Source organism: Rhopalosiphum padi, chromosome 2 (genome assembly GCF_020882245.1).
Source record: "Rhopalosiphum padi isolate XX-2018 chromosome 2, ASM2088224v1, whole genome shotgun sequence".
Classification (NCBI taxonomy): Eukaryota; Metazoa; Arthropoda; class Insecta; order Hemiptera; family Aphididae; genus Rhopalosiphum; species Rhopalosiphum padi.
In genome coordinates, this window is record NC_083598.1 from 57,814,335 (window position 1) to 57,840,014 (window position 25,680).

At 34.4% G+C, this 25,680-nt stretch overlaps 2 protein-coding genes across 2 annotated transcripts in view; one reads left to right on the plus strand and one right to left on the minus strand.

Moving 5' to 3' along the window:
• The window catches only part of LOC132923415 (autophagy-related protein 16-1), a 154,966-nt gene that overhangs the window by 96,836 nt on the left and 32,450 nt on the right, over positions 1–25,680 (minus strand). The gene's annotated exons all lie outside the window — the stretch shown is intronic.
• LOC132923414 (uncharacterized) overlaps positions 11,621–25,680 on the plus strand; it is a 34,138-nt gene continuing 20,078 nt past the window's right edge. The window contains exon 1 of the mRNA XM_060987396.1: positions 11,621–12,035. Within this exon, the coding sequence (XP_060843379.1) occupies positions 12,032–12,035 (4 nt within the window). The 5' untranslated portion in view covers positions 11,621–12,031. The remainder of the gene's footprint in view (positions 12,036–25,680) is intronic.

A 25,680-nucleotide genomic window follows, 5' to 3' on the forward strand; every position in this document is an offset into this window, starting at 1 on the left:
TAAATTGATGATAGTGCGTACGGCAGAATGTTTTTCGCGAACACGCGCAGATTTACTTACATCGTTAATAACGATATTTGAACTCTGATGATGATAACGACTTTCTCACTTTACTAGTTTTCCAGCTTAAAACGTCTTTCAAAATTGGATATGAATCCAAATAGTAAATTTTGTTCTCTCTGTACAACAAATATTTCATGGAAATTTATTTTATTTTACATATAAATTGAATTTATTTAATTTTAAACAAACATACTAGAAATATACAGCAGGAAAAAACACGGAGATTCCTCCTATCCGAATGTCGAAATCAAGTAAGTCTATTATAATAGACTTTTAATAGTCTATTAAATTAGTAAATTTGGAGTATAATTGTTAATATTTTTTTGTAGTTTTTACTTAAATGCACTTTTAAATCGCCAATAAATTATTATATTATTATTAATGCGTGTATATAATTAGTATACGAGTTGATGAGAGCGCAAGCCTCAGTGGATCTGTGTGACATAAATTATTTAAGCATTTTCTAACTTACACCTATTTTGTTTACTTATGGACTCGACACGTCTTCCGATGTCTGCAGAGTTGCGTTGAATACTCAGTACATGCATATTATTATTATTATTATTATATCGATTTTTTAATATAACAGATTATTCCATTCAATAGTTCAACAAAAATACACGTTAAAGTATAACGGATCGCGTCGTTCGACAGTCGTAAGTATACCTATATTATAATATATATATTTATATTGATATACTATATACGCACGTTTATGTACCTAATGCATGAGACGATAATAATGGCATTAAACGAATCTGTGAAGCATGAATATAATATATATTATGTGTAAGTGTGAGTGTGTGTGTGTGTGTGTGTCTGTGTGTGTCTGTGTATGTGTGCTACTGCTGCCGTGTCCACAGATACACGCACACGTCCAGTGTTTATCGCACAAAGACACATGTCGAAATTAAATTATCACCTGGACAACCCGCGTGCGTTTAAGTTATATATAATATATACTGTGTACGACTGTTGGGTTAGTACTGTTAAGCGTCGTATTGTATATATATATATATATATATATATATATTATAAAAGAGTTTAGCACCAAACGCCGTATAGTATACAATAAGTGCACGTATTTATAGTGTTGTTCTACTCGGGTATTATAATATAATAATAAGAGTTGTATAATTATTTAAATACCCGCTCGTGATATGAAATACGTTATTCGCTGCAGGGCTCGGGAATTGTGGCACAAATAAAAAACCATACTGTTTCTAACTCGACCTAGTGCATTGATGTTCCCATATTATGTAAGACACGCGCACAAAGATCAATTTTTAATTTAATTTTAGAGACGAATCCAAGAGGAATTCCATACACACTGTGTATTAATAATTCACCACCAAAAACTTAAAATTCAATATTGTGATTATTTCATTGTCCGCCAAATATGAGAAAATATATTTACAATATCTGATATTAAGTCTGACGCAGACCGGACGATTGACAATTTCTACATAATAGAAATTGTATTCGAACGTGATTATAATTGTATCAGATCTTAGGACACTTTCAACATTTTGAAAAAACCAATTATTTTATATACATTTCTGTGAAATCTTCTAAAACTAATACGATACGATATTATTGTAGACTTGGCGAGGAAAGTAAAATGTGTACTATACTCCTCTTATGGGATGAGATAGAAATTACTTGTGCGAAATACGTAAAATTTAACTAATTATTCAGAAACGATCAATGAAAATCACTACCGCATTAAATAATTCAACAGTGAAATACGAAATGGAATATTAATATTTACACACTACAGTAAACTAGACATAGCTAATTGTAACTATGCATGCGTATAATATAGCTTTTGAAAATAAAGACACGCAAATAATTTACGTTTTGAGATTAACTTAACAGATATTTTCTTGTAAGTGGTTCGACGCGAGGACACGCTATTCTTACACATACATATAATATGCGTATGGCATTTTTTTTTCGTTTCTGCACAGTTCTCGGCAAAACGTAATACACGTCGCAGTAAGTGCAACAGGCAACGAACTAAATTATATATAAAAATAAAAAAATAAACATTTCCACGATGTATATTTATGTATGTTCGTACATATTACCGTTTAATAATTGCGACCAACAAACCGATAAATCAGTGGCGAGAGTCGTACTCGCGGTGTGGTGCGGGGTGGTCGACGGATAGTGCAGACCACGTATATATATATATATATATATATATATATATATATATATATTGGTATGTAGAGCTCATGTCTGTCGGGCGCGCGTTAACAACGAATACGCGTCCGCCGCCGCTGCCGACCGAGTGTGTCTTCTTCCGGCCATTGTTCGGCGCGCTGACCGCTATTTTTTCCCTTTTTCGTCGTCGTAGTTGTTGTCAAAGAGTACTGACCCAATTCCGACCGATTTTCGGACCGTTTCCCGGTGTCCCCGACGATCAACACACCGAGGAAACTAAAAACCGTATACGAATAAACACGACACGACCTGACTGCCACCAAATCATCCTCACGACCTGAGTGTAGGTATACCTACCTAACATAGTTTATTTGACCAGTTATTAAATAATCACACTATCATAACATTAATATCATCGATCATACCTCCTCCGTGGCTCCGTATAATAATAATATGTATCAACCAGTAAATTGGTAGTCACATGTCACCACGCGTGAGTAACACATCCCCTCTATTTGCAACAAAAAAGGTTTTAGGAGAACTACTATACACACAAAAAATCCCGTACAGGATAAATGCGTCCACTGCTCCCCTAAAAAAGAAAAAAAAGAAAACGATGACTTCTATATAATACAAGTAGACTGCAGGGAATTATAACGGGATATATAGCGCATATTTTATTAGCAACAATTGCGATAATTGCCAGATATACATTTGTATACATATTATAATCACGAATTATCACACGAAATGCTAGTCTCGGCCGGGTGTGTATAAACATACACATAAACACAGTTATATAATCATCATCACTTAATAAAATGTATGGGTACATAAACAGTCGTTTATAGACGGGGTTTATATAGGTACTATGTATCTATAATGTGTACTACAAACCGTACGCCATGGGCGACGCGCGCATATAATATGAATTATACAATATAATGGTCTGTATGAAATTTAAACGCTGCGCCATTTAAAATGGTTTCGTGCGTTGTAGACACCTATAGGAACCTTATACGCGTGTATAAATAGTTTATCGTGTCTAGCCTATATATATATACACTACACAGTATATTTAATGCGCGGGTCTTTATCCCCGCGGGAGCCGAAACGTACTGCAGCCCATATACGACGTGCGTGTGCAGTATTTGGAATCTTTAACCTTTTTTCTATAATGTTTACGATTCAAGTTCGTTTCGATTCACTTGACATTCGCCGAGTGCGGGTAAACTGAGATGAAATTTCCTAATCGTTTAAACTAATCATATTATTATCTGATACAGACATGATTTGAATTGAATATATAAATATAATAAAATTAAATATAATATAAAATGTACATCATACATTCAACTTTCTAAATATCCATTAACTATGTAATTGCCATTTTCCGTTTTAACTTAATTTTCCAAATACTGAACTAACCATTTTGGATATGAAATTTAAAGTAAACCGATGATTAAAATCAGATAGGCAATAGTTGTCCGTTACAATATCACATGAGAGAACAGTTTCTATTATTTTTTGTGGTATTAAACTTAAAATGTTGCCTGTATGCATATATATGGATAATTTATCATCCACCGTCGCCGATTGCGATTTTACAACAGTCGTCGTCCTGCGAAACGCTATAAATCACAAAAAGTATATTATAATATCCATAGTATACCCAACTTAGACGGTGTATACTGTGTACATATTTATTTATAAGTACACATAGAACCCCATATACGAGGCGTCCGACCGAGCGCGAAAGACTAAACCACGATGACGACGACGATAATAATAATATAGTGACCGCGACCATTATCGAACGTTTGAGTCCGCTATACGCGGAGACAATGACAACAACAGCAACAATAATAATATGATATCTACAATAGTATGGTAGAGTCGCCGACGAGCCATATGGCGCATTCGCGAGAGGCGAATACATAAGGGCTGGAAAAGTCCACGTCGAGACGCCGGAGAGTCACGGGAAGTGGACGGGAAGATTTAATCGGATGCACAGGGTACATGTTATTATATACATAATATAAGAACGTTAAAGTCACTGTCTGCCATCATGATCTCTGTTCTAGCTGTAAACGCGTCGTATTTTTGTCGCGAACACAATCGGTCGTCGGTTTACCGGTGCGCGGCGGCGTCGCGAAACGCGATATTATAAATTATATATATTAAATTACATTTACAATATTACATCACGTACGCTAATTGGCGAAGAATATATATAATTATGCGCGTATAACAGCAGACGACATGAGCAAATCGGGGATTTTATATCATCATATTAATATCTCGCCGCCGCCAGTAACCCGACCGCGGTTTTCCCCGCGCCTAAACCCGAACGTGAATACGTAATAGGATCTCATTGTGCGGCGCGCACCCGCCACGACACATTCTTCGCCGCACATCGGATATAATACGTACCTATATTATTATAATATGCACACGATGATAATAATAATACATGTATTACACATAATATATTATCTATAATACGGTCGGTACACCGTGTTGTATACAATATTATGGGTCAGTAGTGTACGCGAACGCCAGTCTGCAACGAGTGTGTGTTTGTGTGTATGTGTGTGTGTGTACGAAGGTAATTACCATACGAACGGATTATTAAGCACGTCCTAGATCCCATAGGCCTCGCGGACATATTGTCGTCGTTACACGCACTCACACACTGCACTTGTACACAAACGATTTCCTTGTCAATAAAAAAAAATAAATACGCATACACACGATAGGCTTTTATATATATATACGTATTTGCTTGTAAAATGTATAAACGTGAATAGGAGCTGCTGTGCCGGCCGCCGAATCACTGCCCATAATATACTCTCTAGCCTGTTCGTGCATTGAAATCTTATATTGTATTCTCCCATGGTCGCCAACACGGGAACGCGTGTTGTGTTCCCTGTACGAAGGAAGTTCCGCGCGTGTCGAGCCGACTTTTGTAGATGGATCGCGGGAAAAGAGAAAAAATAAATATCAAACGCCACGACGGACGTGCCGCAGTCCACGAGGCGTGATGGAAGGGCTTGTGCTGTAGCAGATCGTGGACGCACTCCGGTCATACACAACTTTAAAAACCGGGTCGGTCGTGAAAATTATTAATCTTTGCGAACGTTACAGCGTATATCATCACCATAGTACGTGTCGCAGTCGTCGGTAGATTAGTTACTCCCCGGCTTTCTATGGCTCAGATCTAACACTGAACGAAAAACAAAGTAAGTCCTATATTGTAGGGTGTATTGATGTGATAAACAATAAATATAATTTATGAGACGTTATAATGTCAGCGAGAGTATCATATTATTATTATTATTTATTATCATATTGCGAAGAAGAAATCCGCTACAGTGCAATTCAAAAACATAAAATCTATAAACATTCAATATGCTATGCTGTGCACAATGCACTTAATGAATTTGTTCAGTTATTTGCTTTATATAATGTCGATAGAGTTCTAGAACTTAGAATATAGCTGTGGTTATACTCTGACGATATTTATCTTAACAACCAATAATTAATTACGTAGTAAAAATACAAATGAAGATTTTTGTCTAGTTAGAATTATAAGTCACGATTTATAATTTGTTGGTTGACAACACACATTGCACTAACGGCGATGCGGCAGGTAGCATACAAAATGAGTACATGTAAATATAATATTGTGTGTATAGTACTATAGTCCATTTCCACTTGTCGCGTGACCATGATGAATATGATTCTATACCATAAATATGTCGTTAATGTGGTAGAAATGATGAGTCAGTCCTATTTTGGCGACATTCGATCGACCGGTAACCTTTCACCTTTTGATGCTTGTCAAAACATTTTTTTTTTTAACTTGCTCATCATAGATCAAATTGTCCAAAAAATGTGACAAAAACTTTAAACGTTAAAAACTTCAGACCAAATACATGTCATGTACTTTGTTGATGCATCCTAGTGAAATAACTAATGATCTAAACTTAATGATTTCCAATAATACGATATAATATTATGTTACTCGTAGTATGTTATCTTTTGACTACCTATTTAAAAAGTTTCGAACAAATATTTAAACTGAACAGCATTCTTTGTTTTTTATACACAACGAATGAAACGATATTGGCAAAAACAAAACATTTTACCGAAGTATAACAGAACTTCTTTGTAAAACCACAGTGAAGACAATAATTCATATGTATAAAAACCAACCGCCGTTCGTTTGACCACTGCAGATGCGCTATAACGTCTTACATCAAATTGTCTCTATACATAAATAGTCATTGTGAGGTATCCTCAAGAGGGCTAAACATGTTATAAAGATGTATATATCGTGCTGACGCAGTGTTTGCTTATGGGTAATATATATTACATGTACCTACCGAGGCGGTTTGTGAGTCGGTCGCGAGAGCGCTCTATTGAACACCATGCATGTGTATTTTGATATACGACGAACGGGGGTGGGCAACACGATTTACGTTAAGTGTTTCTTCGGCGGACACATCACACACACACACAAACACATTTAAGTACACAATCGGTTAACGGTGCACGACACATACGTCTAATATATATGTGTGGCGTATACGTATATATTAAATTCCGATTTACAATTAAAATGTGTCGAAACAACAATAATTACAATACGAGCTGACAGTGTACATATACGTATAATATATGTATGTGTGCGCGGCGCTATGTATATCGCATGCGTAGAGATACTCGAAAGCCCTTTAAGACAATGCGCCGGTGTCGCTGATAGGTACATTATATGAGTATAACGGACCTCGGCCCGTACATACATTATAATATACGGGAAACGAGTACCAATATGCTATACATGTACTATGTAATATATAGTCACCGCAACTCTTTTGTGCCCGATCACACGCCGAGGTGGATGTGCAGGCGGACCGGTGTTTTTCGTGCGTTTAAGTGCATGATACATGTTTTTGTTCTAATTCATTTGGGATTATTTGCCTACTGCGTATTGATACGCCCGGAAATGCTGCCATGGCGAGCAGAATAACGCTGTAAATATCACCTATACGAGACGAATGTTGGTCAACTTGAAGAAAACAAAACAAATAATATATCCCACTCGTGTAAAGACACGGCGGCCGCGTTATTCGTGTTATATACATTGTCCAAAAATCACGACAGACCTATATAATATATGACGTTTGGAGGAGGGGGTAAGGAAGAGAATAGAAAATAATAGTAACAATTGACCCTTTCGATCTGCAATCATTTTGGACATTCCACTTGACACGAAACAATATAAAAATACGCGGAAATCCAGTGTTGATTGTTCTGCGCATATGATCGTACTGATATATTATATATATATATATATTGGTGTGTGTGTGTGTCTGTCAGAATATACATAAATATATCGTGTACTTGCAGGTGGTATACCTATAGTAGCTAGGTAATGTAGTTGTAGTTGTTCGTAATTTTCTATTACTTTCGATGTTTTGCGGACAATCACGTAGTTGTAGGCGTTTACACCCCAATCCTCTGAATTGTTAACTTCTTTAAAAGTTAATTTGGATTGTACTGTCATTATTTATCATGTTGTAGTCTGTAGATACCATACCATTACATGTACAAACAAAAGGTAGGTTAGTAGGTACCTACCCGCCATAATCGCTTACGTACCCACGAGTATAATAATAAATAATAAATATATAATATATATACAAGTATTAATAATCATAATTATACCCACTTTCTGTTTTTAAAAGCAATCATCGATAGTTAATATAAGTATTCACATTTCGGGTTTTGGTGTTCTTCATCAAAAAAAAAAATAAAATAAAATAAAAATAGTAGCCTGTCTAAATTATGAATATATTACATTTATTTATTTTTTTTTGGAAACACGCGATCTCCGAACGTATATCCGCCTCTTTTTTGAAAATAATTATAGTTCTTAACAAAAATAATTGATAATTATTATCGTTATAAAATAATGATCATCTGCGTAGTCGCTATACATATATGAAAAAAATAGTGAACTTAAAGGTATAATAAATAAAGTTTTTGACAGAAAACAATTTCGTAAACGTACAATATAATAATAGGTATAGCATAATTTCGTTCGATGATTATTTTTGTAAATTGGATATTATGTTAAAACTTACAAGTAAGACAACGATATCATTAGTCTCACAATGATTTTTACTACGCTACTTGTTTTTTTTAACACCAAAAATAATTCATCGGAAAATATTATGCCTACTCTCTCGACCTATGCATTACTTCAAAACTCAATCCAACTGCATTCTAATCATGGCAGCGTAGAAATACGTCATATTGAATTTCATCAAGAACATCTAAAATGATAAACCACTGTAAGACTACGTAGATAGTTGGCCAAGCTCTTGGCGAGATCCGATCAATATCCTTGATATTGTCGGTCATTTATAGGAAGTTCCATTATGGTATCGAAAACTATTTGCAGCACAAAGCAAAACACCTGCGCATTGTGTTAGAGCAATTAAACGCTGTGGTGGTGGCGGTGGTATGACAAAGTATACACAATACCTATAGAAATATATAATATGTGTGCAAATTTCTGGGCGAGGTTTAAAATATATAACTTCCCACGCGAGAAACGCGATCGCAGACTGCTTTAAAACTCTTCAAAGTCAAAAATTCAATGTCAAACCGGCTTGAAGATATGGAGAGAACAAACATACACGCGCATCTTTGAATTCGAATGAACGCACAAACAGAGACTTATTTAGAATTTCGGCACCCGGTGTTAATTTTTTTACCCCTCCTTAAATTCTCTTAAACGTAACTTTTTGCTGTAAAACATTTTTTAACGTAATATTATGTTGATTTACATATAATTAAATAAAAAAATAAATAAGACAAAGAAAAACGAACAGTTACTTACAGTTTCCCTACAAAGGAGAGGGTAGTTGGACCTGAAGTATTTTATATATTTTATGGTAGGTATATAATATATATTATATTTTATTTTTATGACCTATATATATTGTATATCATATAGATATTTATTTACTAAATTTTAATATGCAGTAGTAGATAATCAATAGCCATAACTTAAAAAGTATACATAAATTATTAAATATAAATAAATTAAACGTTTAATATGTATTTAGTAAAAATAAATTCCTCGTTATTATTAAATAAGATAAGATCTCAATAATCACAATAAAACCATAATAAAGGTTAATTAATCTTATTTTTTATTAATATTACTAATCATGATATTATATATTCTGGCAAAAAGAGTCGTCCGGAACTCCGGAAATACTTCCCGTATCCTACCCACGCACCTTAAGAACGTGTAGAAAATTATACGATTTAACATCATAATATAATATTATACATGCGTGGTTAAACACGAATTACGTTCCGAAATAAAAAAAATTGATAAGTGGGTACACAAATTACGTTTAAAAGAATGGCACGTAAGATGGATAGGATTTACAATTCTAAAAAATTCATCGAAAGAAAAAAATCACTCTCGGGTTCAAACCAAACGTAGCACCGCGCGTTGTCTTATAATATAATATAATATAATATAATATAATATTATTATTGCGTAACTTCACAACTGTAATTGCGTACTTAGCCGTCGCACGCATAATAATAATAATAATATAATATCATATTATCATAATACATGTGAAAACAATTTGGATCAGAATATACATGTAGGTATAGGTGGGTCGAAACTCAGATCACCCACTTTGGTCACGACCTCCGGGTAGACCTCTGGGCGCGCGGTGACGGACGTTCATTCATTTATTTTGACTGCTGACGAATCCGGAGCCGATCTCGACTAAAACACACACTCATACATGCTTACACCCTAACACACCTTATAAACAATACAAATATAGAAGGCGACAGACTGCATACATAATATACTCGCGCAAATATATATAATATATATAATATTTACAATATATACATAATACTATATACATTTATATTTATACATTATATAACCTAACCTTATATTGTCTCTGTCGTCAACTATCTATTCCTTTCGATAGTTACCTTTACTCATAAGCCGCGGTGTCTCCATAAATAAAACAACGGGACTAAAGTCTTATACTGTAGAAAACTAAGTCGTTGACTTCAGTGCGCACAGCTTAGCAGCCAATAGCCAATAGGATCACTACAACAACAACAGTCTCATCGAACCATCATATATACATGTAGTCGTTATCCACTGACAACATTGTCTTACACGGACATATAAGCATCATCGTCATTTAAATTAATAAATATAAATATGGTTACTTAATCAAGGCCGGCAATAGATCACAATTATAAAACCTAATCCGACCTAACCTACAGGGGCAGATTTCAACGGGCTTGCATGGTTTCACCAAACTGCATTTTGATTTTTAATGAGTCGTTTAAAGTATATGTCAAGTAGATACTACAGCACAAATGCACAATATATTTTGTAATTCAAAAAAATTCACACTATACTACCTATAGCTATACCATATTATAGGGCTATAACAAGTAACTTAGACAAAGCATTACTTTCGGAAGATAGTCTTAAATCATAAAATTTTCTATAACTTCAATTCATATATTATTGTGTTATATTATGTTAAATGTATGTTATATCAAATACATTTTTATAAATACCTATTATATATGATATTTTTATCCATATTTTATATTAGCTTTATTAAATGAAACTATATAAACATATTATAATGAATATTTTAGTTTATAATATACATATTATAAACAACCATATGTTTTTAATAAATAACCAATAAATAATAAGGAAAATAATTCTGACGTCTTCAACCACCGAAGCCCTACGATTTAGTAAAGTATACGTGATAACTGATAATACACATAGTCTTAATATAAATCTGGAGACACTACGTCGGAAGTCTTTTTACTGCAAAGCAACGCCGTAAACGGGTATGGTATATGAATTGTATCGGATTTATGTTTATATAGTATTGTTATTATATGTTATAATAATATATCTTATGTAGGTGCGTGAATCGTATCCGATAAAGTCTGTCGGGGGCATTTTTAATAAAATATTATGACTTTACGGTGGTTTAAAAAAATATAATAGATAAATAAACATATTTATAAAATATAATATTGTTTATACTATGAAACTATGGGAGACGGTCGTCGTGTCGTGTGCCGTCGCCTATACTGTATATATAGGACGCAGTGGCGGCGGGGAAAGAAGAAGTCGTCGGCGATTGCCATACCACTCCGTTCCACGCGGAAGCGTTTCTCGCAGCGTGACGTCACAGAACCGCCGCCGCCACCGCCGTCGGAAGTGGCCACCGCGGTCGCGTGGAAGGGGGCACCTGGGCTCCGGATGGACCGCCGGCCAACGGTGTCTCCGATCGGTTCTTCAATAGTCCGTTGCCAGTGGACTGGCGAAGGCCAAGGTCTGATATTTTTCTTTCGTACATTTGCACACCGTAAAACATAAACATTAAAATTATATTTTATATTTCCGACGAAACACCACTATAAAATTTCTTCCGACAGTTTTTAAAAATTGCTCACATTTCATCGCCGTCGTTCCCCAATTGCCGCGCACACCTCATCCGCGCGAGTGCAGTTTTTTGCGTAAAAAAAATTTAAATTAAATTTTGAACCAAAATTCGTTTTTTTTTAATCTTTTTTGTTGTGCGCCGTATTTGTATCCAGCCGCGGAGCGGTCCAGTTCGCCGCGCTACAACACCACACCGCCTACACGGAAGCACCATCTTCTGACGTCATTTCACGAAGACTACCGCCGTTTCAAATGGGTAAGAACTTGTTGACAGGTCTTTGACCTTACTCTTTAAAAAGAATTTTTTTTTTGTTTTGCGAATTTTCAAATCTTTATCTCACTGCAACATCATCTTACGTGCCATTTTGCGGTTTTTCGATCGTTCAAATATATTATTACAGAAACGGTCAATACACGTAGTATAGTAATAACAATATTTATAGCTTTTTCTCTCTCTTTCTCCTCCGATATTGTTCCGTTACATGAAATAATATACATATAAGTATATTTGTATATATAATATGTATTTTTTTTTTTCAATAAAATTATATATTTCATCAGTGGCAAATATTATGTTTCGAAAAAAAATAAAGCCGTACAGCTGAGAACTGATGTCGGGAACGCTCATTTCGTTTCACTCACCACAGTACAGTAGTATACAAATAGTGTAGTATATATAGTTTGAATAGTTTTTAAATCCAATATATACATAGTGTAATATTGAATTTAAAAACCTATTTTAACTTTGGTCAAGACCCATCGCATTCTGTATTTTTTCCTCGCTCTCGGGTACTGATAAAATCGGAAAATGGGCACTTTGAAATACGTGTAACTGCAGTGGACACGACTTTCGATAGATATATAGTTTTGGCTACCTATTCAAAACCTCTTGGTATAGTAATTCCAATTGTCAACGCGTCTCCGCTTCACTCGTAATCTAAAAAAGATACACGCCGTAATAATAGATTGTATAAATCGCATATAAATCACTACCAAGTATATAATGTAAAACTGCACATGTCTGTTTATACTGATGTAGTGCATAATTAAAAATATGATATACAAACGTATCAAGACCGTATCTATAAGCTGTATATGCGCAAACCATAGGCATCGTCCGAAATATTCGTATTAATTGTATGGCGGTACGGCGTTATATACACTTGAAAAAATCAAGTACGCTATTCGTGTGTTAATAATTATATAGTCCGCGTCAAATTACGTTTCCGTATTTCGGTTTTTAGGCGGCGTACAGCGTAAAGAGAAAAAAAAGCCTACTCAAACCGACCGCTTTGACGAGAACAACCGTCATATATAACAGTATATACCTATAATAATAATAATAATAATATGGAATAATATTATGCACACACGATACACGGGCGTCGCTGCTGCCGGTGCAGCTGCAGTCTACGCGCGCGCGCCGCGGATAACAATCGAACACGTCATAATAATATACGTGACCCGTCCGTCAGTCAGTCTGCGATGTCTATAATATTCGTCCTATATGGGAGGTATGCGATGAGACGTGCGGAGTAACACTCGGGTTCAGAAACGTGTGGCTGTTCTATAATATACGTATAATAGTACCTATAATATCGACAAACGTTTTCAACTTCGGGGTTATCTCGGTCACCAAACAACTCGCATCGCGAAGTATAGATTTTGGCGTGGAATTTCGGTAGATAAATTATCATCGTTTTAGTTACACACATTATATTATTATAACACTATGTATGAATATGGATCAGTGCAAAGTTTATGAATAATAATTAAGGGGGCGTACAACGGAGGCTGATAAACGAATTGCTGCACAGCACCACAATAGTGTATAACACTATAACATATAATGAATATTACTACAATATATTAAGTAAACAATATATATGTAATATATAAATAATAAACGGAACATATAAAATGCGATCGTTTCGAAAACGCAGTTATAGAAATAATCGTGGCCGGCAAATGAAAAAGATGGTGAAAATCACGCGATTTTTTACACGGGTTCGTTTCCTCGAAGTCTTCACGCCCAGCGAAAGCGATGCTGTGGCTCTTACATCGTATCGTAATTACATCGATTAAATTATTTTTAAATATATAATACATATATAGGCGATGACAAAAATAATAATCAGAAGTATTTTCGAGCTCGGGCGCGGATTTATTCTTCCGCCAACTGATCAATTCATCACAGTGTTTATGTTTTGATTATCCTCATGAGTTTTTTTCGCGTGGCGTTCATTTGTTTTACGTCATGTGCTGAACGACCACGCCGTTATACCGAGAAAACATGTTCGCTCTCTTGATTTCCCTTGGCTAATACCGTTTTATTTAAGACGGACGCGATTTTTTGCGAGGAATTAATTTAAAATACATAACCAAAAAAAATTCATAATATAAAACAGCGAGCCTTACAGGATACATATTGTATATCTTTTAGAGTTATCCGACACGCGGAACTAGTTTTAAACACAACACAACGCACATTATATACTATTTTAATTTATATTACCTATATACCCCACAAATACACACACACACACACACACACAGAATTATAATAAATCGAAGTGTTTCGCACGCTGTTATACGTTTATTAGGTTCAACGTGCTTCGAGATTTGTACAAACTGTAATCTCTCAAAGATGTCATACCTAATAATAATAGGCATTTAAAACGCCACACGTAACGTTATTTAATTGCCCGCGTACGTATTATATTATAATCATATTATTACAACGATTGCGAAAACGCGTTATAAGACATACATATATATTATATTCAAGTACAGGTAATATATGCGAAAATAAAACGGCATGAATATTCATTATTAATTATTATTTTTATTCGTAACTTCCTAATAACGGGAGTTGTGTTTCATTGCTGCGCAGTGTGCATATAACAGGTATAGGTAGATTCACGAGGAAAAATCGATAGAATTTATCACCGTCAATAATAATAGTTATTCTCGCGACAGTACCCATACCTACAAATCATTCACGGTCGAGGTATGATATGATTATAATAAGCACTTTAGGTAATAATATTAACAACAACAATTATATAAAAGTCACTTATCGTTTTGTCACCGATTTAATAAAGCACCAAAATATCGCAGAAGCCGACGGGTTAGACCCTCTCGCAAACATGCAAACTATAATAATAATAAAAATGTTCGTAACATTATTAATTATATACGTTATAAGCTTACTGTTTAGTGGTTAGTGTAGGAATAACTGTAAGGATCAATATTAGCACTGAAAAGTGAGAACTGTAGTTTCTTAAATCATTGTCAAATTTTGTTTTAAACTTCGTTTTCATTTAAATGATACAATTATCATTATGTTACAGCATACAATCAACACTAGAAAGTATTTAATCATCTTAGATAGTGTTGTTAGGAATTAAGTAATAAAATGATAGTAATTAAATGTAATATAAACATTGTTAGCACAATATTAAAGTGTAGCTATTGAAATGTAACATAAAGTTTTACATTTTTAAAATTACTTTAAAAAATGAACCTTTTTAGTAACTGTAAGTATACCTATGACAACGTATTTTTATCCAATCATCAGATTAATTTTTAAATTTAACAACTATATCAATTTTCATGAAAATTGAATTGTAATTACATACTTAATACTTATCTACTAAAAAGAGTATGATATGATCTAGTAAAATATTATGAGATAGACTTAGTCGTTACAAAATTTATTTTATTTTGCATTTAATGACAAACCTGAGGCAGATACACCCAATGTTATTTTAATGTTTGTTTTCATCTCGATAATATTATTTGTTTCTTATACTAAAAATAAACCAGTTACCTAGTCATTTAAAAAAAAAAATTAACGCAGTTAAAGTCATCGTTGTATTTTACGTTTTTTTTACATGCATACTATAATATATTATACACAATATCAAATATAATTATTATTACACGTATATAGATAGTACACACATAATATACTTGTAATGACACGCCGACGTCACAGCATTTTATGATATTTTACGCGCGCACATATAAACCAATAATTATTGACGACGATTAAAATACGCGGTGAAGTCTACCGTTATAGTCATAATACGATCTTCTAGTACATGGTCATATAACTATATACGGCAAGTATATACTATATACTACCTACCTATACGCAAACGGTAAATATTTTAAAAGATTAAAAATAATAACATAATATTATAAATTTCTACAGTAAGTGTAGGTATAAATATTATAGGCAAAGGCTTAAACTTCACAAAGGGATTATTAAAACTCTTACTATCTTGGTATATAAAAAATACTGAGTTAGTAAGATGTTTATTTGTATGAACGAATCATGAAAATATTTCCTACTATCATTTTATATGCCACTGCAAGACTAATATATATTTTAAATGTTTAATGATGTTTAAGTGTTTGTTTATGCTTTCAATTTGTTTAACACTAATCGCGGTGCATTGAAACAGGAAATTTTAGTTACGAAAAATTGGTAATTGGTTATTAGACTTGGTTTCGAGATTGATTATGTGAAAAATGTAGAAAAAAATGGCGAAGGTATACCTAATTGGTGATCACTGATCGCAGTTCGTAGGAATACTGTGCTAATAGGTTCTGCTATTAACGTTATTTTGATCGATACAACGTATACAAAATTATCAAAAACTGGTATGTTTCAAAATTGTTTCTTAAATTTAGAAGTACCTACTTATTTGTAGTTATAATAAATAAGTGTCAAGAAGTATTCAACATTTTAGTTTTTATTATTTTTTCTTATCGGATAATGTATTATTGGCCAGAAGTTTGGTCTGTGTAAATAAATAATAAAATTATATAGAAGATAATCCAATGTGAACATATACAATTGTTATATCGAGATGCGAAACGGTGAACGCGACGACAAGTAACTTTTTGACAGGAATTGTTCAAAAAAAAAAAATCAGCAAAAAAAAACCGAGTGGACCGAAGAGTTGGAGCCGGTTTGTAATTGATACGTTCACCTGATATAATAAAAATATATCGTCGAGGGACGACCCGGCGTAGACAATTGAACGAGATCGGCAGTGCGGCGTATAATGAGTGTCATTACGTTCCATTAACGAATGTATCACATGACGACTGCACGTCCGACCGAAATATAGTAGTAATAATAACAATAATACTACAATGATAATAATAACGAATAAAACTGTAATGGCAAACAGATCGTCGTCAAGGCCAAACACATGCCGATAATATGTGTGTCAACGAGGTTCCTCGTAGTCGTCAACTGATCCGATTCTCACACAGTCACTCTCGTCCACTTGACTGTACACGCACGTCGTTTTCCAAAATAATACATGATTAAACAACAATAATAATAGTGATCGCGTGACTGACCTACGACCGTGGGGTACGATTATAAGAGTGATTCATCGCATATTCCTATACTACGGAATGAACGTTCGCATATGTCGTAGGATGCAAAAATAAGAATGATTTTGCTAAAAATTACGAAAAACTCAAAAATCTTCGACAAATCATGTTATCAATAAAAATCAAAGCGACCAATTCCTAGTTTTATTTATTTATTTTGATGTTATATATACAATGTATAATTATTACATAACGAGATAAAATATAATCTATAGATTAAGTGATCTGACTATATCCGCTAGGTAATTTAATAATAAAATGCGTCAGTCACTAGACCAAAAAAAATATACACATTTTAAGAATATGTGTGTTCTGGTTGTATTTTGTAGAATAATAATATATCGTACTTAGTACATAATAGTACCTAGATTCATATTTTCGTTTAGTCTGAATGATAATTTGTAAATTAAAGTCAAAATTATTAGGAAGGTGCACTCGGATTATCCTCTAAACAACTGTATTCCCCCACAATTATACAAATTATACATATTGCATTTATAAATATATACTAATAATGCACAGTTTTCCTAAGTGCCGAAGGTTATTAATTTTTCACCAGGCGGTGGCTAATTCCTTGAGTCGACCTTCACGTCCAAATCGATACGGTGGTCATCTGCATAATATATGAAATTATTGCGGATTATAATATATAGTTATTCACACAACGCGTTTATATTTTCATCAACGACAAGCTTGCAGCACCTCCGCAGTAAATTTTTAATTGTACCATGAAAATTGCAATTATTCAATGTAATCGCAGTATATAAATGTATAATTATTAATTAATACTAATATATTGATGATAAATCGATATTTATTCTCCCGAATACGTGCAGTTTCGACCTCGACACGACGAGATGTACACAAAAAACACCATTATGTTTGAATTTACTCTGTGTTAATATCGATGCGTAAAAGAAGAAAAAAACGAATAATAATTAAATTATGTTCACGCGAAGGCCGCATTGTTAAACATAATATATTTGTATGTTTTGTACGTTTATACTTTTCATGAAGAGAGAAAATATCATATACCTAAATAAATATATATATGTTATGTCTCTGGTACATTAATTTATTTTTGCATGGTCCATAAAGTAGTTGTATCCGTTATACATTGATACGCGTTATGCAGCGTATACGACGAACAGCGGATGTAAACTGTTTTAATACGAATTGCGAACATTCGGACTCCAGTTTCCTGCAGAGATAATGTTATTATCTAGTTATATAATGACCCGTGGTCGGCCGATCGAAAACAAAACGGCGGTATTCATGATGGAATAAATTTCATATTATATTATTATTATATGTAGATGCGGACAGATGATGCTCGTCCTTAGTCGCCGAAGTAGATACCTCCGTCACCGATTTTCGTTTTCATTCTCATCGCGTGCAGCGTGCACGTATACCTATCTTTATTATATGGCAAGTATGTGTTGGTGACGGAAAATTTGCATGCGGACGGACATTTTTAATATACCTTTACAATATCATAATCATGTGATTATTTTATATATAAACTATATTATAGCGTGACCGATCTCCACGTGAAATGGAAGAAAATCGATATAGACATGAGGGAGTGTATAAACGTCCAATTTATTCCCTGCGGTAATCATTTCACCGATTACATCTTTATCGATAGTTTACAAAAGGTTCCTCGTACGCACACAAAACATACGCACATCGGTCGGTTACTATAAGTATGAAAGCACGCAACTATAGCTATATAGTGTATATTAGACGTTTTCAATTAGGGTCACAAATTCAATTTCTATAACACCGATTTCGACGATACATCCGGACGCCTAAATACTATACATACAACTCGCGTGAGAAAAAGCACGCGAGAGCCTGTTAAATGTACATCAGCGGGCCCCCCCATTGGTCTCACGGTCAATCTTCGCAGACGTCCGTTGTCGGCACGCAGCGTCACCGGTAACTTTAACGCTAGGCAACAAACGTGCCGATACAACGGCCATATGATGACTTATTAATAACCGATATAATATTATATGCACACATAGGTTATAACCATTTTGTACGATAACGACCGTCCGCATAAAATAATAAAGTATACACAGCACTCGTCTCGTTTCGTACATTTTCTATTTATTGGTTTTTTTTAATTCACAATATTTTTATCAAAAATGTACGCATAACACTTGGATATTGTACTACATGACGTAATAATTCCTAAACGAACAGATGGAATCTACACTAACACATATATTTATTATATATATAAACATTATAAAAATAGTGCAAAAGTGGCCGTACATAACGGACCAACAATTAAAAACGTTTACGCACCACCGGCTACGTAGTATAGGTAGGTAGGTTAGGTACCTACCTATATATACATGATACTAATTTGGCCATCCAGAGTGGAGACTCCGCCGCCACGCACTCTGTATATATTATTATTATATATACACTTATATAGCTGGAATGAAATGAATTCCGCGCTGTCCGCGAGTCCCGTTGCTCTTTGTGAATGTTTTTACGGAGAAAAAAATAAGAATGAAAAAAATGACGACGACGTTAAATAATTGTCTTCGATGCTGCTCGATATAATAACGATATATTCGCCGTCTCTTCTGATGCACGTGCTGGCAATTTATTTCGACTCTGCATCATGTTATAATATGTGTGTACGAGCGCGCAATGTGCGGTGGTATGGAAATTGAATTTCGTTCTTTAAGATTTTATTTTTTTTTTATTTTACATTAACGATTTACCGTACGGCCAGTAGATCGAACAATACCCAATTCCGTATTGACCCACAGTCAATTGACGACCGCGGTCGCGTGGCTGACTCTGTCGTGAATAATAATAACAATATATACATATATTACGATATATACTTGCGCTCACGCGTACGCAACTCCGTTACGGCGTTAAAAAACGACATTTCTGAAACGTTTTAGCGGTAAGAAAAAAATTTTTAAAAAAAACAGTATCGATCGTTGCGTGATAACGGTGAACATACGAGCTGAAATTGTAGGTACTCGCCAAATTATAATACCAATTACCTATACCGACCAAGATTGACAGATCGATTGTCGTAATTATTAATATCATTACACTATATATACGATGCACGGCAATTTGTATATAATCAACAAACTAATTAGGTCATATAATATTATGTATACGAGATGATTTTTTGAACCTGAACTATTCATCATTACATGGTTAGTCAGTTTTTAAATTTTAGATGAAAAATATTTTACAATTTCTTGGTGATTAGATTGCGTAGATTTTTTTCAAAATAACAAAATATTATACAGCATAATATATTAATATGCATGCTTGTTTAAATATTAACCACACATCTATGCATTCACGATACAAACATAAACATTTTGAACGAAAATGAAGAAGAATCTCGGTTTGTTCTTTCCAAATTTTTCCGATACCAATATATTATAAAATATATTTATACGTGAACGTTTTATAACTAACACGAGAACACAGCCGCGTAGCCCTCTCAGACATGGTATACTCATAGATTTACATTTTTTTTTTTTATAATAATAATATTTACATTTTTTCTCATAAACCATTATCCATTTACTTGTAATGCGTTTGTACAATAAATTATACGTAAAGTTATTAATTTTATGTATATAATTTTGTCAATTAATTTTGAATAACACCCGGTAGCGGGTGGAATAACACCTTTCCTGGCTACGTGCCTGCGAGCACATAACACGAATTCACTTAGTCGCTTTATGATTTTCATTTGTTATTTCACTCGTTATTCCATACACTGGAGTACGAATAAAATAACTATGACAACAGATGATAAATATAACGATTTGCACGAACTACCGTTTTTTACGCCCCGAATGCGCTTTTCAACATATTATTATTAGACTCATGACAGACCACCACTGACCAAAATCTAAACAGCGATACATATACTGCGAAAGACTATCTTACAACTATATATTATTATATTTCCTAGTGAGATCTGTAAATACGACATGACACACACGGGTAGGCGCATGGGTGGATATAATATTTATAAGAAGATACTCGTCGACAACTCGTGCTACTCACTATAGATGCACAATATTAGATGCCTACTCGGTTTCACGCGTTATGATTAATGATCGGTAAACAATAATTAGCGTGTACATTATCATTATCATCATTACCGTGTGTATGTATACCAGCTGACGACTATCGTTTGTCAGATAATCAGTCGCAACTATTAATCAACGTCACATTAACACCTCGGCATGTGCACTACAGGTGTAACATGCTACGGCGGTAACGGCAGCGCCGTATTTGCAAACTTGAACTTCGTGTTTCGATATTGCATTCATTATTTCGGCGTTCTTATCCTTTGAAATAATATATAAACAACATATATATTTTCAGATCTCCACAACTTTTTTTGAAAACTCTTATCTATTTATGTAATATAATAATATATATAATTTATATCTACACTGCAAGTTAATTATTTACACGCGATATTTCTATCTAGTAAATTAACTGCATATTTTTGTTTATTTTTGGCTCTACAAGAGGTTTTTTACTCCGTCCACTGCAAAAATTCATAATAATACTTCCCACAGTCTACTGAATTAGACAAGAATGTTTTTGACAGAAAAAAATCACTAAGAAATTACAATTATTTTACAAAGAAAATACCGCTTTCGGATAATCATCGTGGAGCTGTTGTATATATTATTTTATACACGTGCATCTGCACGATGAGAATGCGTTCATGTATCTTATAACATATTATAATATAGTCTCTATAAGATAGTATATTGATTACTGTGATTACGTTAGGTATATTCAATTTGTCCGTTGCTGCCGTTCTCGGTCGTCTGTTCTCGCGATTTTATAATAACAATTATATATATTCTAGTAGTACACCCGTGCCCTATATATATATATATATATATGTATACATGTTTCATAATAAATTAAATAAGAATAATCCATTACACCTATAATTATCTCACGCAGTTTAATCCACGAGTTTAACACGTGTGTGCGCGGCAGATAAGTTCACATCATGATGGCATTTATCTACCAGGTCCGTACACATAATATATGAACATTATATACCTACTACGATAATAAGTAAACGGGATAAGGACTCGACCGAGGTTTCCCCCTACCCAACCATCCACAACAAGAACCTTCAAACTACAATTCGACAAGTATGTGCGCACCGCTTAATCTGTTTAAAATTATCGTACGGTCGATTTCTGAGAGTGAACCGGACGAACCGGGATAATATTATGATGATACGAGCATAGAATAAATGGTTTTAAATTGTTTTTAAAAGACCTTATTCGAGACTGATATACATACCGGAAAACATCGTTTCAACGGTAGTTAGTTAGCATATATTAAAATATCCAATATACCTAATAAATAATTATCCATATTATATTATGAGAAACCGTCGCAGGGGAGATAATCACCACCGCTATCTCATTAATGCATCCTACCGCTGCAACTCGTCATCGAATGCTGTTACAATATATTATGACGATGATAATAATAATAATAATAATAATAGATGGACTATATATACTGGAAAAATAAACAGGAAAACCATCTGTTGAGTATACGGAAAATAACGTAGTCCTCAGAAGGTCGGCCGCGATGGTTTATACTATAATAACGGTGTATACATACGGTCGGTAGTGGTCGCGCGCGCACATACACGTATATATTATATGTGTGAATCGGACAGAACCTAATCGAGATTCCATTCGTCGCGAACACTCCGCCGCCGCCGTTCAATTATATATTATTATTATTATGATTGTTATAATATGGCTTGATGGTAGTATCGCGTACAATATCGTTGTGCGTTTCTCACGGGCGATTAACCGAATTTCGTATACATACGTGTAATATAATAATAATATGTAGGTACACACATACACACACAGAAGAGACGATCGTAACGTTTTATGACACACAATAATATATTATTATTATTAGTATTACGAATACGATAGTGCATTTATTGCAGTGCAGAATAGACGTAGTATTACGACGGTTACAGATAATCGCGATTTGGAGCAAACCGTACACGAAAAACCGGTTGCATCATCCGCAGCTGATACGCATTATACATGTATCTATAGGCGACCGGTTTGTGCGTGGTGTTCGATCACGGAAAAAAAGCGTCCTCCGCATACATAGAACATGATATGCCTACTATCGCGCGCAGATGATACGATACGCGCGTGTTATACATGACATATACAATAATATTGTGTGATTATTACAGACGCGAATTGGAAAAAAAAATTACAAAAACCGCGATTGCGCGACTTCGGATCGTCGTTTTTTCCGTATAAGGCGTAGGTACTTCCCACCAAATATATGTATATATACTCTCCACTTGTATTTACTTATTGCTGTCAGTATTGTACGGGTAGATACAATGTGTATATTAGATTATGTTATACCGTTGCGCTCAGTGCTCATCGGCCGACGAGCCATAATATATTACCATAATATATACACACAACATATTATAGTATAATGCGTAGACTGTGAGCGTGCTGTTCGCGCACCGTGCGAATTACCGTGGGCGGCCGACGACGGGACCCGCCGTTTGCCCACACAGAAAACGTTTAACGATGCAATATATTACATCTCCCTTTGAAGTCGAGACGTATAGATGGTATAATACATGCATCTGTGCCATAGATACTATATTGTTGTAACAGTATATATATATGTATTCGTGGTATATGGTGGTAATAGTGCGGTATATACCTATAGTGGTGGTATACGGTTCTCACAGTCAAAACCTTTGAGAGGACGTACAACACACATCTATTATATATACGTATGTATAAATGACACACAACGTATTTTATTTCTGTATTTCTTTCCTTCTTTCTTTCGTTTTATCGATCTGTGTAATTTTTTCCCCGTTTTTTGTTCAACGAAGATGTTGGACGTTTATACGCGCGCGCGCACACACACACACACACACACACACACGTGAAAAACGTTTCGTACATATCGTCACGTATGACGGCGGACCGACCGACCGACCAGCCTGCTGGACGAGCGTATGGAGGAGGAGCAGAGAGCGCATAACTGTAGATCGTCGACGGTAGGTCGATACGCCGTCGTGGATCGCCGCGACGCGTCGGATCATCACACACACTTCAGCAGTAATGACGATATTCGACCAAATACAATATTCTATTATAATACTAGCATGCTATTTGTATCATACGCGTCACCTAGGTGCATTATATGCATATTAAATATACTATGATTATATAATATATATATGTCTGGCGTCTGCAGTTCTCGTAAAAAAAAATAAAAATAAAAAATAGAGTCTCTTGGACTTAAAAAATATAGCTTCCCTCCAAACATAAATCATCAACTAATACATAAAATATACAAGCATTAATTCAAGTAACAATTATATATACTTATAAGTAATTAAAATAAATACTTCTGGAAAAGGGCATTTATTCACATTAAAAATGATTTTAATTAATTATACATGAAGTAAACCAGCTATATTAATTTATTCATACCCTTTAAATTGTAAATTAATTATATTTCACGACTATTATATGCATTATCATAAAACAAATAAGTTATATAGTTCAAAGCATTAAATTTTAATATCTCATTAATTCATTATCCAATACAATTTTGTGTCAACAAAATAACAAAAATAAATATGTACCCATGTTAAAAAAAATTTCGTAAAACACTAGTTGATATACAAATAATTAATACAGAAATGAACTCAAAATATTAAAATGAAAAATACAAAAGAGCTCTCTTAGCGCACGTACTCACGTGGCCACACAATTTAAGTTGTGTATTTAATATCGTTTGTAGGTATTATAGGTGACGAAAACGACATCGTAGAATTATTCTAACGGTATATCGTATTATTAAAACGATGGATGAAATGAACGTCACGTCGTCGGTGCATAAATGTAATCGTTTTCCGCGAAGATTACGAATAGTTTCGCGTATATTATTCCGATAATGTTACATATATAATTACTTCTGACGTCCAGAACTTCGGAACTTTAAATAGACATACTTTAGGCATCCAAGACATTTGTCCTAATTAATCAGTCAAATACACATAGATGGGCGTTGTCGCAGGATCGACTCCGATCACTCACGCCACCGTGTACGATAGTGTGTGTATGTGTCGTGTTATTTGTGTTATTGTTTCTATATCCAACCTATCCAGAGACGATCAGAGACGATGAGTCTATATATTCTGCTGCTGCGGCGGTGGCGATCGTCTGGCCGACATCATCACTGAACCGCCACCGCCAACACATATACACAATAATACGATACATTATAGTGAGACGTCTAGTTTAGAACGGCTGTACGATAAAATCATCGTCGTTGTCGTCATTGTTTGCCGTTGGCGTGTACAATAGGACGTTGTGCGCGCGCGCCGCCGCTGTCACGACCGCGCCGAAGCA